The following is a 14,777-nucleotide window of genomic DNA, read 5'->3' as shown; positions in this document are numbered from 1 at the left end:
CGAAGGTAAAGAATTAGAGTTCTATATGAGAAAAATTAAGAGCAAAAAAGCTAAGTAAGCATGTAATTTTGTAAATAAAATTATCTCCGGATGACAAAATGTGTAAAATTACTTTTGTGTAAATACCAATTACCTTCTATGGTTCATATAGTACAAAAAAATTTTCTTGCAGATTATGTTGATTTTTGTATATATATATATATGTGGTAATAGTAGATAATTTACATTTGAATTACTGTTACTTTTTATTATTACTAATTAATTGTATTCCAAAATGTTGAAATTACGATGGCTTAACATACTATATGAGTATAGTAAACATGATCTTTATAGTGATACATTTGTTCAGAATGTATTCAGTTTTTAATTTCTTTTACAGTAATATAAAGTATTTTACGTATTAAATCCATTTTTACAAAGTAAATACTTGTTCAATCACCAATATTTACATACATATACATTTTTATAAAATTACTTTTATTTTCAATTTTAAGATATTTGACTTAATGCATCACAAATATACAACAAAATATTTAATGTCTACGATTATTCTATTCTAATAGCTAATATCAATACATAATTGACAAGATGTATTTAGACAAAATTATTTAAAATAGCTATTTAAAATCAGTTTACACAATGTGTATTGAACTATATTATTGATTGCAAATAGTTTCAACATGATATCTATTTATGAAAGATCTTAATTGTCTTCATTTTTAGAACATGAAACATAATGAGATGTTGATAATCCAGGTGATTTATTATGTGGTAAAGAATAAACTCTGCACGCAGGGTTACATACTTTCGTATTAATATTCTGAAAATAAAGTAAAAAAATTAATACAATAATGATATTGCAAAGAGAACATTTACAAATAATAACACTTCAAAATTTGGAGAGTTCAGAGTATATGTAGTGTAAGCCTTGGATATATCTTGATTGTAAAATTGTCAAAGTATTTTTATGAATTAATAAAATTATAAGTTATTTTGTTTTTAAACGAATATACTGTAATAACTTATTGTGAATTAAGTGATACCTTGGTAAAAAATACACTTATTTATTTTTTTCTCTTCGTTATATCACAAAGTATATGTTGCCTATATTAAGAATTCCATTTTATCAGATTGATACGTTAAGCCAGTGTAGAAATATATGAATAGAAATCTGTTACTGTAAAAAGCAAATGGTATTATGTAAAGTATCTTTACAGCAATACTTTATTATTTAGTATTTTTGGCTTTCAACATTACAGACTTACACCAATGACTCTATGCCCTCTGTACGATTTATGATGCATGTTGCACATTTATCATGATGAGCTTGGGCATCACCTGTTGTTGACTTGATCCTACAGCTGTAGTTGTAACAATTGTAGTAAAAGAAGGTTTTTGAGCACATGATCTCATATGGGTTGGCCAATGAGACTGTTGACATGCATAATCACAATAAGCTGTATTCCAACAGCAATAAAATAACGCTTCACGATGACACATAGCACACCATTGTTTACGTTTTGTCTCTTCAATACATCTTATTTTTTCTTGTTCTATTTCTCTACGAGTTTCTTCAACAGCTCGAAGTCGTTCTACTTCCAGGCTTGCTTTCATTTCTCGTAACATACGATCTAAAAATTATAAGGTAAATTAAAATTGTCATGTATATATCATGCTGAAATATTACAAAAAATTATAAGGTACCAGTATTGTGTTTTAGTTCTGCTAATTGTTGTTGATGTTGCCACCTCATGCGTTCAATCTGTAATCGTAAAAAGTGTACTGTAGCATGATGCTTATCAGTAGTATCATCCTCACAGTTTTGACTGCTATGAGCAGCTTCTCGATATGCTTCCTCCATTAACTGAGCCATTCTTTTCGCTAATTCTTCAGCACCATGATACAAACGAGCACTAAGAGGTCCAGCTTCTGGAGGAAGTAATTGATACCCAATAGAATTTTCTTTCTGAGGAGTCGTGATATAGATCGTAGATTCCGTTGAACTAGATAATGTATTCGATGGCGAATGAAGTGTAATTTGCGGATAAATAGATGGTTTGTTGGGGAAAGATTTTCTTGCTTTGCTCTCTCTTTTTTGTTCTTTTGAACCTGATTTTATGATCGTGCAAGTCTCTTTACTCGTTAAATTATTCTCTGCTAATGTAGATTGTTGTACTGTATCTACTGATTTAGTATTTGTCACAAGTGTCGTTTGACCTAATGTTGAATTTGATGCAAAAAATCGTATGTTGTTTTGCGATATGGTAGTAAAGGTCGAAACAGACGAGGTGGCAGTTGCATTTGTTGTTATTTTATTCGGTAGATCGTGTTTATTACTTTGTAATAAAGGTAGAGTAACAGGAATCATTGATTCCATGCTTGGTAATCCTGTTTTAGTTTTTTGTTCATTTTCAGATAAAGATTTTAAAGCTTTTTCTGCATTTAATTTGTCAACCAATCTCGTTTTTGGTTTATAAACTTTAACAGTATTTTTTGTAAGCTTAGATGCTATTTTCAAAAGTTCAGAAGTATTACTTTTATTGGCAGTAGGTTTTACAGTGGAATGTTTCTTTGATGCTTGCTCCATTTTTAAAGATTCATTATGTTTTAAAACTTGGTCAGTAGTTATTAAATTGTCATGTGTAATATGTAAATTATTTTTTAATATAGGTAAATTAGATTCGTTAGGTCTTTGTAGATGAGCGTTCGTATTATTTTCTTCAATGTTCTTTCGATCTGATTTAATAGATTCATTTTCTTCTGTTGATACATTTTCCATAGACATCTTGTTTTCTATATTAACCATTTTCTTCTTGAATTCGCTTTGCAGCATATCTAAATTAATACTATTGTCTGAACTCGGAGAAGACTGATCAGATATGGTTAATTTCTGTGTTTTATTTCGAGATTTATTTTCATCGTCAGAAGCAGTCGTATCAGAATCAAGTTTGTTGTCAATCGCAGAAGTTTCAGTTTGCGATTTATCCTTGATAGAAAGATTACGTTTCCGAAAAGCAGCCTTCTTTTTAGGTACCAAAAATTCAGAAGATGTACAATTATTTGGTTGAAGAGGATCGTAGTTTGGTAGCATCAGTTTTATTTGCATTGGATCGTGCGGATTGTATTGTACTTTCGGTGGTGCAAATTTAAATTTACCAAATACAAGCTCAAGTTTACGACAGTGTCGGGTAATTTCTCTAACACATTCGTCCATATCAACTTTTCTTTTGCGAGGTAACGGAGCAGGTGGATCTTCAGAATATAAATAAAGATCTCGAGGTGGTATCCATGCCCGATCGTGTTCTCCGAAAAAACGAACATCTACGAAACCTTGAGAATTTAATCTTGGCATAGCTTTAGCAGGCCAAAAAGGAAAACCTTTCAATTTAGCCCATACAAGTGGATGTGGTTGACGACAAGGCTCGATAAACCATGACGGTTGCGGCCTAGGTAAATTACGCGAATGTGCGTAACAATCTGGACAAGCCTCGATTTCTGATACTTCTTGACGTGCCACTTTAATTATTTGTTTTGCAGTATTTGTTAATTTAGATGTATCTGCATAAACTCCACCACCTGTGAAAGACTTTAGTTATTAGGATTGTTCTATAACACTGTGATGTGTATATAATTATAATCTATCTTACGTACATGTATTATAAACAATGCAATTGTGTTGTATCCATTTGGCATCAGACATAAATGCATCAGTACTGCCATAAAGTTTTGAACGTACATTAGATTCTAAAAGATTTAAATCCATTGGTTTGACAACATAATCCAAATAGTTTGGAGTTTCATTGAGTTCTACGGGCTTCCAAAATGGTTCAGACTAAAAAAAAATATGTTAATTTATTAACGAAAGAAAAATAATAGAAGATAAGCTTAGAAATAATTTAGTAAAATAAGAACATAGGAAACTGAATGCATACATACACCAGAATATTCACGCATTCTTTGAACTACATGTTTAAGCAACATACACAATTGATCAACTGATAATTCTGCCATTGCTGCAGAACGTGTTTCTGCATTTTCTGCTTTCAATATCATAGCACATTCGCCACAAATCCAATTATGAACAGAAATTGGTGGTGTACCCCCCATACATCTACGATGCCATGATCGTGGACAAGCACTGCAACGTGCTTCTGTCGATTCTTTGTGACATCTCCAACAGAATTTATCACTTGCATTTTTCAATTTTTTTCGTTTGCTTCTAACTCCATTTTCTTCAGAAAGGGAAGTACTTTCTTGTGTACTATAAATTATTATTAATGATACTTATAACAGAGTAATGATAACCAAATAAAGAAAAGAATTGAAACCAGTTAACAATGTAGAAATTACCTTAAAGTTCTACGCTTTCTTTTTACATTATTAATATTCTTTTCTGTTGTATCTGTTGTAGTAGCTTCACAACTCTCTTTCACAGTATCTACGTTCGATGATGTATCTTCTGTTAAATTTTCGTTTTTCTGTTCCGTTTTTATTTCTTTTACTTGGATACTATATTGTATATCAGTACTCGGTGTATCAATACTCGGTGTAATAATATTTTTCGAATTACTTTCATTTTCTACCTTAACACAACTTGCATTTGCAGTAGTGTTTTCTGCATCAATTTCATTTATTGCATCTTTGATATCATTGATTTTATCTACATTTTCTTTTTCCTTGAGAGCAACATTTGTAGTGTCAACTTGATTAGTAGGTTTTAATGAATCGTTTTTTGATTCACTTGAAACTGAACATTCACTTTTTGATTCCAAATTAGTATCATCACTCAACTTTGTTGAGGTATCCATATTTACTTTTGCAGTTTACTAAATGAGAGAATACAAAAAAATTCATTATTTTCTTGATACTTCAAATAAACAAGATATTATCTTGTTCAAGATCAAGATTAATATTTTATATATGTTATGAATTATCAATTAATAATAAAAAATTATTTATATATATATACATTTGCATATATAAAACGATAATTATATCTGAAATAACTAAATAATAAAATATGGTATAACAGAATGTTAAAAGAATAAAGTATATAATAAAATAATATAATTAATTAAATGATTGTGTAAAAGGAAAACATATGTGTAATTTGATATCATTAAATCATATCCATAAATGTATATATAAATATTTTACATGTTTATATATATTCACTAATTTCTACAAATTAGTTGGTACTGTATTGATTTTTGGGAAAGTAGATATTATAAATTTACAGACAGCATTATATATAACATCATGCTAAAGGAATGTATATAGAATTATACTTGACAAAAAATAGACCAGCTATATGATACATGTTACCCACATATCTAATGTGATTTAAGCATTATTAAGCATTGTATTGTAGTAAAAATCAAAAAGAAACTTACATTAAAAAGGATGAAACTTAATAATGTTCCACGTATATTTCTATGGTAAGTACTATATTCATATACGTATATTGATAATGTACAAATCGTTCATATATCCCATCCACACACACACACACATATATATCTCTCAGACATATATGTATGTGTATAAAAATACTCATAGAAGTAGTGCTTTGTTATGAAAAATGTGGACAAAGCAGTTACTTCCTAGAAAATTTCTATGGTAATTTGTCGATCCAAGAATAAATTCGATATTAATAATTAAATTCTATTAATATATTACCTACCACATAATATGGATAGTTGTGAATTAAAAGCGACAACACCAACTCACACGACTTTACCCCAGAGATTTCTTTCCTTTTCCTATATGCCAACTTTGCCTCTTTAGTGCTTCCATCTTTCGACGGTATATTGAATTGATAATTGGTCACGTGATATTTCGTTAAAACTTATACTTCATAACTATTCTTCACAATTATGAAAGCTGTCAATTCTGTAAATAATAAAAAATATTGTTATTAATATTCTATAACAAGAATGTCCCTTTTGAGAGATTATACATAGAAAAATTATATTATGATAGAAATGTTAATACCCCGTGAATGAGGTTAGAGTTTTTAGAAATTAAAAACATGTCTAATCTAGTAAATTATACAAAATTTATAATACCATATTCGTAATTATCGAAGATGCTATCGTTGTATAAATATTCGTCTTTATCCTCTTCATTGTCATCCTTCGTTGACTTCTTTAAAATAATACAATATAATGCTGCGAAGTAATCGGTTGTATAACTTCTGAAACATAATTCATCAAAGTAACCTCAAAATAAACAATTGAATAAATGTTCGTTGTAGATATGCGTGTGCGAGTGTATATATATATACATATAAAGTAATTTAACTCACAAGCAGTATTGAATTAATTCGATATTGTAAGCCATTTAAGACACTATAGCAAACATAGTAAGTGACAAGTGAGGTTAGTGAAAGAATTTAGTCACGTGACTATTCTAAATGCTCTCGTGGAACTACATATAGATACGCACCACTACATACATACACACACACACACATGGTGATATTTCGTGACCAACACATAGAGATATGGAAACTGCATAAATACAGATAGCTTATAGACCTTATCGATACAAACAGAAAGTTAACAGATGCCAGATTCTTGAATTAGATTAAAAATATATAAAAAATGCGTATATATTAACGGTAAACAAATTGGAAAAATTACGATCAATTTTTTATTCGAAGTGTCATTTTGACTCACCGAAAAAGTGTATTTTTCATTGATAGCAATGTATTGTAACATTGTTAGGTTATGTTGATCTGTCAAAGTGTTCCTTTCTGCTTCAATTATTTATCAATAAATATAAAAATTAAAATTTATATATAAAATGGAATGTGGACATTTAATTTTGATTCCGAAGGTCGACAATGTTGTATTAATTGATAAAAGTGATAGTAATAATAAAAGTTTGGAAGGAACATTATGTATTAGTAGCCACAATCTTATCTTATCTTCAAGACAAGGTGATGAACAGGAGTTATGGGTGAGATTTTTATAATAATATTAAATTAAATCAATAATATTAAATAAGATCGATAGATATTATATAAATGTAAATATCATATTTTATTCATTTTATAAACATTACTAAATTATCTACTTTCCTTAGCTTATATATAGGAATATTGATGTAATAGAAAAAAAATTAAATACTCAAAGTCCTGGAGGCAGTATCATATTAAAATGTAAAGATTTTCGTGTACTTCAATTGGATATTAATTCTACAGATGATTTAATCAGCGTCATGTTGTCTATAGAGAGATTAGCATCATTAGGTAGCTATATTTAGATCTATAATTTTTAATAATATAATATATCATTCATTGTCATCATATAATGCATTATGTATTTTCGCAGAACAAACACTTCAATATCCCTTTTTCTATAGACCAAAAGCAACAAATGTAATACAAATAGAAGATGGATGGACAGCATTTGCTCCTGTTTCAGAATGGTCTAGATTATTGGCTGCGTACGCCGAAGAATGGAGAATCAGTTATTTGAATATAGATTACAAAGTTTGTAATTCTTACCCATCAGCCGTTATAGTACCTAGACATATAGAAGATAAAGTTATAATATCTTCTGCTAGTTTTCGAGATGGTGGTAGATTTCCTGTTTTATGTTATAGACACGAAGGCGGGGTAAAAATACAAAAATCAATGCTATTTGACTATTATTAAGGAAATGTAAAAATATTTAATTTTACATATTTTATTTTTTATAGAGTATTCTATTACGGGGTAGTCAACCGATGTGTGGTGCTACTGGTAAAAGATGTAAGGAAGATGAAAGGCTATTAAATGCAGTCTTAGGTCCTGGGAGACGAGGGTATGTATTAATCATTGACATAAAATAATTCAATTACAATTTAGAATGATTGAATGGAAACTTATTGCCAGGTATATAGTAGATACAAGATCTGTTACCCAAGCTCAAAGTTCAAGAGCGAAGGGTGGTGGTACAGAAATGGATGCTGCTTATCCTCAATGGAGAAAAGTACATAAAGCGGTGCCACGGCCTCATGATTTAGCAGACAGTTTTTTTAAATTAATAGAGGCTTGTAATGATGTAGCTAGTTCTACATCACAATGGTTGTCTAGACTTGAAAGCAGTGGATGGTTAACTGCCGTTCAAAGTGCTTTAAATGCTGCTTGTGTAACTGCTCAGTGTCTACATCAGGAAGTTGCAGCTGTGTTAGTTCATGGTATAAGGAATAAATATATTCTTAACAATTTTAAATAATAATATAATACAAATGAATATATATATTTTTGTCCATTGTAGGAAGTACAGGTAGAGATTCAACATTAATTGTGACAAGTTTGGCACAAACAATATTGAATCCTGATTGCCGTACCGTACGTGGTCTACAAGCTCTTATAGAACGAGAATGGTTACAAGCTGGTCATCAGTTTTTCACTCGAACACGGCACGGACCATATCATCCTTCTCATTCTCAAAGTCCAACACATGCTCCAACGTTCTTACTTTTCCTTGATTGTCTTTACCAGCTTTATTATCAATTTCAATTTAGTTTCGAATATAGAGTGGATTTATTGATAGAATTGTATAGACATAGCTACTGTTCAGAATTCGGAACATTTTTAGGTACATTAATAAATTTATACGAATTTTCGAAATACTTTAATATATTAATTATATATTACTTTTATAGGTGATTCAGAAGCAGAAAGAGTCCAACTTCAATTGTCTGAACATACTTATAGTTTATGGTCCTACATGAATCAACCAGAAGTATTAGAAAAATGGTTAAATCCTTTGTATGATCCAAATCCTGGAGTTATTTGGCCTAGTGTTGCACCTATCAGTATTCAATTGTGGAAAGAACTTTACCTTGCACACACCAGTGCTTCGTCCTGGAATGGTGCTCTTTCTTGTGCAAAACAAATAAAACAAAATCATTTAGCTGTGAAAAAAGTAGCTGTCCAATTACATGCACAAATCAAACGTGCATTAGAGGAAATTCGTGAGAATCCTGATATGTCTTTCGATTTTGACGTTCAGGAAGAACATACTCTTGTAGCACAATTAAGTTTAGAATCGCAAAGCACTTGATATAAATTATAATGATCTGAAAAGAAAAAAACTTCATATTGTCCTAATATTTTGTAAATTTAATTTTATCTGATATAATGTTAATGGATAAGTAATTGTCACATTTGCCAATAGATCCATGTTCATACTTTATTATACGATTATACAACTATTAATATTTATTTAATTAATGTTTTTCTACACTTTGATTGTATCAGAAATATAGTTTATTATCTTTTATGAAGATTAAGAAAACAAAAAAAAAAAATAAGTATGAGCATGACTAAACAAAATTTCGTAATATAAATTGATGAACATTTTAGCAATATGTGTGAAAATTATATTGTCAACATGATATTTAGAAGGTCTTCATATATAAAGTACTTATCTATGCAAAGAAAAAGAAAGAAAGAAATTTTAAATAGTACCTAGTAATACTTTAAATATTATTTTAATATTATGTATAATACGTAACAAAATTTGGTAATCGATTATTACTTTTTCCAATGAAACAAATAACATTTTAATTGACAAAGTTACATGAAATATACACACACACACACACACACACACAGATATTAATAAAGTAATGATATGTATAATCGTCCTTCAAATTGTTTATTTGGAGGTACGTAGCATAGTAGTACAAAGCTTTAAGAATATAAGCAAGTTTTTACCGTTATTTCGGTGGGAGAGGTTAAGGGGGTAGGATTGATGTTTCGAAGGGAAAGAGGAGAAGATTGGAGGGGAACACGGCAGGTGTTCATACACAAAGAAACTGAAAGGAATCCCACGGCCATCGACTTGAGTTGTGAGAATCTTTCGTTTACGTGTTAGATCTGGTAAGAATGTACAAAATCTTGCTTTAATTTTATATAGTTTTCTTTTTTTTTTTTTTTTTTTTCCATGTAAAAGAAAAAATATAAATATCTTTCCTATAATGGAAACAAGCATTAAAAACTTCAAAATATGTATATAGTTAGATGTGTTGCTTGAAATTTGTATACAATTCGGATGATCCAATTGATACATTAAATATTAAGAATATAATAAGTAATAATTTTTTTTTCACAGCTAAAATCAATCAGGGCATGATCGATTTGAAAAATGATTATAGATCGAATTTAAAGCCCGGTATCCTTGGATGAGTGTGGATCTAGTCACGAATAAAATCAAAAAACGTGGACTGAATTCAAACCCATCCAGGGCCGCCGGATAATCGATTTTCTTCGGCAAGTTGTTGCTTTAAAGCAAAAAAATAAATTTTTCGTAGATATTATCTTGAGAAGAATCAGACACCACTAACTCCGTCAGCAGTCACAACGTAGAATGATGCGTTTGTAAACGCTGTTATAGTGGAAATTATAGGTAGGGGAATCGAGAGAAGGGGACTTGGAGGTTTGCCCTCCCTACTTCTTCGACCAGTAAAACCCTTAGAAGTGGGAGAAAGGCCCCTACAGAATCACACAAAGAAAGATTTACACGGAACATCTCGCTTGGAATTAAATGATATTGCTGACATTGTGAAACCATTATAGAATGTATTTTTTTCAGTCTGAAATTACTACGTTGTTCTCTAGATTTCTAGAGTCTTATTTATTTAAATATATACAAATATTTATATTAAAATTTTCCTAATAATTTTAACACATGGATCGCATCAAAATCAAAATCTTAATACTTTAAATAAGGCAATATTGAATATATTTGTTGGAGTGTATCAAGCATGTATATAAACACGTTTATCATTGTTTATGTCCTCTCTCTTTCTACGTAAGATAAATAATGACTAGGATTATCACTATGCATGTAAAAAGCATACCACCGACTAAAATAAATCCATCTTGACGAGCTCTATGTTCTATAAGCCTCATAGTTGTATTTGAAAGACCTAAAGTGTTACCAATATCTATCAAACGTTTGTGAGCTCCCTTTAAAGTAATTCTTTGCGATCTTAGACTATCTAAGATCCCTGTTCCATGCGAAATAAGATCGTCTACACCATTTACTGCATTTCGTAAACTATAATTATGTTGTGTATTTTGATCTATCATAATATCAATGTGATCATTCGCAGTAAATGTTTGCGACAATAATGCTTCTCGGTCTGCTTCTTCTTGTTGCTTTCTAATTAATTGATTTCTCCAACTATTTAACGCAGCATTCAAATGACGGCTGTCGTATTTAAGTTGATCGACTCTCATTTTTGCATTTTGTCTTTTGAAAGGCGAAATAGGCGAAATGGATCCTTTTAAACAAAGTACATCTAGTCGTTCACAGTTACTGAAAGCATTTGTTAAAAACTACATTCAATAAACAAGTTATAAACTATTACTGCAAAAATAATTAATAAAAGCAACAATAAAATTGTTGCTTTGGCTACCTGTTGATCAGACTGATTTTGAATTCTATGGCATTTTCTATTTCCTTTAAATCCAGGTTAGGAGATTTTTTTTCCAATTGCGAAAAAAGAAGTTGCGTTTCTTGAACCAATTTATTTGTCTGATGATACAACGTCTCCATATTTTGATTAAATTTATTTCAAAATTCTTTTGTAAAACTAAGTTTTAGCAATAATTGTAGGATAAACTTATGACGTGTACCTACAAACATACATTGAACATATTGAATGAACCCAAGTGTAGAAAAAAGGCGACATCTTTGATATGACATACGTAATTACAAGTTGTAACCATAGAAAAATTTTGATCAATAATAACAGATTAAATTAATTTAAATGCAAGTTTTTATTATTTTTTTCTCCTAGTTTGTTGATTTTAATATGATACAATTTATTTAACATTTATTTAACAGCTACATTATTTGATACCTATCAAAAATTTTATTACTTTACGAATGAACGTTTGCAGCGCCATCTTGTTATTAAAATCGACGACGCTTACTGGTGTGACATTGTACTAAATGTACCTATGTAAATAAAGAAATAATTTTAGTGCATATTTTTGATATGGATATTGGTGAATTATTATCTTATAAGGTAATTTTTATAAATTATATATAGGTTACGTAGAAAATGAGAATATAAAAATCTTATATTCAATTATATTATATAGCGACAAATTTAACCTTACTTTTTAAAACATTTTCGCTATAATTTATCTGAATGTATTTTCTTTATGAATTAACATGATTATAAAATCTTATGTACATATTAAATATTATTTATCTAGCCACCTAACACACCAAAGCGTCCAACAATTGGAGAAGAAGATGACGACGAAGAATGGGAAAGTTCTAAGAAACCAAAGAGAGTTATTAAAACACCATATCACGCACGTCAAAGACAAATAAGAGAGACAGATGGACAGACTCCAATTAGAAATAATGAACCTCCAACTCCGATAAGGGCTGCATTGCCTTCGCCTGCCAATGATGTAGTTGAGCCACAGTTAACAGAAAAAGAAAAACAAGACATTTTAAAATATGTAGAGACTGAAGCACCTGAAGTAGAGGCATTGGATGAAGCTACTTTAAAAAGAATGGTTTTACTATTCGAAAAGAGAGCTCTTAGAAATCAAGAAATGAGAGTTAAATTTCCAGATCAGCCAGAAAAGTATGTCATATATTTCAATTTAACTTTTGTATTTATACTTGATATACAATTCTTTTAATTGTATTTTTATAAATTTCATAGGTTTATAGAATCTGAAGTCGAACTTCACGAAACACTTCAAGAATTACATGTCGTTGCAACTAATCCAGATCTTTATCCGTTAATGGTAGAACTTGGTGCAGTACCTTCGTTACTTGAACTGTTATCTCACGAAAATACAGATATAGCAGTTGGTATAGTGGATCTTTTACAAGAACTTACAGACGTTGATATTTTACATGAGAGTCAAGAAGGAGCAGATACTCTCATAGATGCATTATTGGAACAGCAAGTTAGTGCTCTTCTTGTTCAAAATTTGGAAAGGTTAGATGAAAATGTGAAAGAAGAGAGTGATGGAGTACATAATACACTTGGTATATATCATTTTATATATTTAAAATATATTTGTGTATAATTATATTAAATCTATTTATTTATTACAGCCATATTTGAAAATTTATTGGAATTTAGACCAGAATTATGTACCGATGCTGGGAAACAGGGCTTAATGCAATGGTTGTTACGTAGAATTAAAGCAAAAATGCCATTTGACGCGAATAAACTTTATGCCAGTGAACTTTTATCAATTCTTGTACAAAACACACCTGAAAATAGGTTACTTCTAGGTGATCTTGATGGTATTGATGTACTGTTACAACAATTAGCTGTATGTTTCATTTTATTATATATGTTTGTTGTTTATATTTATTAGAACTTAATTTTATGTTATATTATTTTAATATTGTTTATTATTTACAGTACTACAAACGACACGACCCTCAAACTGCCGAAGAACAAGAAATGATGGAGAATTTATTTAATGTTTTATGTTCGAGTTTAATGGCTACTGTAAATAGAGATAGATTTTTACGTGGTGAAGGATTACAGTTAATGAATTTAATGTTGCGAGAAAAAAAAATGTCACGTAACGGTTCTCTCAAGGTAGGTTTCCCTTTCTTTCTTTTTTTAATGTTTAAGGAGATCAAGTATTGTATGAAAATATTGTAGGTTTTAGATCATGCTATGAACGGACCTGACGGGAAAGATAATTGTAGTAAATTTGTTGACATACTTGGACTTAGAACAATCTTTCCTCTTTTTATGAAAACTCCAACTAAAAATAGAAAACGAATGCTTACAGCGGAAGAACATGAAGGTAAAAAGTAATAAGATGAATTAATTCACTGCAAAAGATTTTGTTTATATAAAATTAAATCCTCTTGCAGAACACGTGGTATCGATAATAGCAAGTATGTTGAGAAATTGTAAAGGACAACAACGTCAGAGATTACTTAGTAAATTTACAGAAAATGATTATGAAAAAGTGGATAGATTAATGGAATTACATTTTAAATACTTAGAAAAAGTCGAAGAAGTTGAGAAAACTGCAAAAGTTAATACGATACAATAAAATAAGAATTTTCTTTTTACGTTTACATTTACATTACATTTTTACATTTATTGTTAATGTGAAATTAACGAATTATATTATTTAAAAATATAGGATGACGAAGATGAAGAAGAGTCTTATCTTAGACGATTAGATGGAGGATTATTTATATTGCAATTGGTAGATTACGTTCTCTTAGAAGCTTGTACTGGTTGTCCTCCTGCAGTAAAACAAAGAGTTACAAGAATTTTAGCTCAAAGACGAGCATCTCTTAAAACTATCAGACATATTATGAGAGGTAAAAGTGTATATAAAAAATGTTATAAAAATATTTTTCAAAGGACTTATTTTTTATTGAACATATATATATATATATATATATATATATATATATATATATATTTATGCTTTCATAGAATATGCCGGAAATCTTGGAGATGCTGGAGATACAGAATGGAGGGAGGCAGAGCAGCAACACATACTGCAATTAATCGATAAATTTTGATTCATTTAAACTTTCAATATACTACAATTAATCAATAAATTTCGACTTCGTTTGGAACGATTTTTAAGTATGTGATATATTTGAACAGTAAGAACACACATGAATAGTACGTTATTGTAATGATATAAGAAAAATAATTCCATATCAAAGTATAAAGTATACCGAGAACTTAAAAAAACAAATTTTTGTATCAATACTAGTCGAAGATAAACGATTTTCACTCAACTACAT

The 14,777-nt window shown here is 29.6% G+C and overlaps 5 protein-coding genes and 1 long non-coding RNA gene across 15 annotated transcripts in view; 4 read left to right on the top strand and 2 right to left on the bottom strand.

Annotated features, from left to right (window-relative positions):
* LOC122627462 (40S ribosomal protein S8) overlaps window positions 1-99 on the top strand; it is a 3,507-nt gene extending 3,408 nt beyond the window's left edge. For 2 of the 3 annotated variants that reach the window (XM_043808562.1, XM_043808561.1), the window contains exon 6: window positions 6-99. In XM_043808562.1, coding sequence (XP_043664497.1) covers window positions 6-58 — 53 coding nt within the window. In that variant the 3' untranslated portion in view covers window positions 59-99. The remainder of the gene's footprint in view (window positions 1-5) is intronic. The other variant, XM_043808563.1, reaches the window with a different exon arrangement.
* Window positions 100-220: 121 nt separating this feature from the next.
* LOC122627457 (protein kinase C-binding protein 1) lies at window positions 221-6,438 on the bottom strand. Of its 7 annotated transcripts, none has more exons than XR_006326861.1 (10): window positions 6,308-6,438; window positions 6,069-6,196; window positions 5,684-5,892; window positions 4,351-4,826; window positions 3,937-4,261; window positions 3,652-3,832; window positions 1,705-3,576; window positions 1,266-1,631; window positions 1,044-1,177; window positions 221-820 (listed from the first exon to the last, which is right to left on the bottom strand). XR_006326861.1 is itself a non-coding variant. In XM_043808551.1 (10 exons), exons 5-10 carry the CDS (start codon window positions 4,806-4,808, stop codon window positions 704-706), a joined length of 3,246 nt encoding a protein of 1,081 aa, XP_043664486.1. In that variant the 5' UTR covers window positions 4,809-4,826; window positions 5,394-5,603; window positions 5,684-5,892; window positions 6,069-6,196; window positions 6,308-6,438; the 3' UTR covers window positions 221-703. The 7 variants fall into 7 exon arrangements, 6 of the variants coding, with proteins under 6 accessions (XP_043664486.1, XP_043664485.1, XP_043664489.1 ...); XM_043808551.1 differs by lacking the exon at window positions 1,044-1,177 and adding an exon at window positions 5,394-5,603 and having other exon boundaries at window positions 1,339-1,631; XM_043808550.1 differs by lacking the exon at window positions 1,044-1,177 and having other exon boundaries at window positions 1,339-1,631.
* On the top strand, window positions 5,243-9,539 carry LOC122627458 (myotubularin-related protein 9). Of its 2 annotated transcripts, XM_043808557.1 has the most exons (8): window positions 5,243-5,438; window positions 6,841-6,963; window positions 7,090-7,255; window positions 7,338-7,624; window positions 7,708-7,811; window positions 7,883-8,187; window positions 8,268-8,591; window positions 8,659-9,539. In XM_043808557.1, the coding sequence occupies exons 1-8, from the start codon at window positions 5,436-5,438 to the stop codon at window positions 9,057-9,059; spliced, it is 1,713 nt and encodes a 570-aa protein (XP_043664492.1). In that variant the 5' UTR covers window positions 5,243-5,435; the 3' UTR covers window positions 9,060-9,539. The 2 variants fall into 2 exon arrangements, with proteins under 2 accessions (XP_043664492.1, XP_043664491.1); XM_043808556.1 differs by lacking the exon at window positions 5,243-5,438 and having other exon boundaries at window positions 6,787-6,963.
* Window positions 9,540-9,593: 54 nt separating this feature from the next.
* Window positions 9,594-11,134, top strand: LOC122627463. Its single transcript, XR_006326862.1, has 2 exons — window positions 9,594-9,880; window positions 10,113-11,134. It is a non-coding gene; the product is annotated as an uncharacterized LOC122627463 (long non-coding RNA).
* On the bottom strand, window positions 10,720-11,683 carry LOC122627461 (probable Golgi SNAP receptor complex member 2). The gene is made up of 2 exons (XM_043808559.1): window positions 11,422-11,683; window positions 10,720-11,321 (listed from the first exon to the last, which is right to left on the bottom strand). Exons 1-2 carry the CDS (start codon window positions 11,559-11,561, stop codon window positions 10,808-10,810), a joined length of 654 nt encoding a protein of 217 aa, XP_043664494.1. The 5' UTR covers window positions 11,562-11,683; the 3' UTR covers window positions 10,720-10,807.
* A 223-nt stretch (window positions 11,684-11,906) lies between these two features.
* Window positions 11,907-14,774, top strand: LOC122627460 (beta-catenin-like protein 1). Its single transcript, XM_043808558.1, has 9 exons — window positions 11,907-12,036; window positions 12,230-12,612; window positions 12,694-13,025; window positions 13,095-13,318; window positions 13,411-13,593; window positions 13,660-13,807; window positions 13,878-14,044; window positions 14,156-14,339; window positions 14,458-14,774. The coding sequence occupies exons 1-9, from the start codon at window positions 12,007-12,009 to the stop codon at window positions 14,544-14,546; spliced, it is 1,740 nt and encodes a 579-aa protein (XP_043664493.1). The 5' UTR covers window positions 11,907-12,006; the 3' UTR covers window positions 14,547-14,774.
* Window positions 14,775-14,777: the final 3 nt, after the last annotated feature.

Source organism: Vespula pensylvanica, chromosome 3 (genome assembly GCF_014466175.1).
Source record: "Vespula pensylvanica isolate Volc-1 chromosome 3, ASM1446617v1, whole genome shotgun sequence".
Lineage (NCBI taxonomy): Eukaryota > Metazoa > Arthropoda > Insecta > Hymenoptera > Vespidae > Vespula > Vespula pensylvanica.
This window is presented reverse-complemented; position numbering and strand designations above follow the sequence as displayed.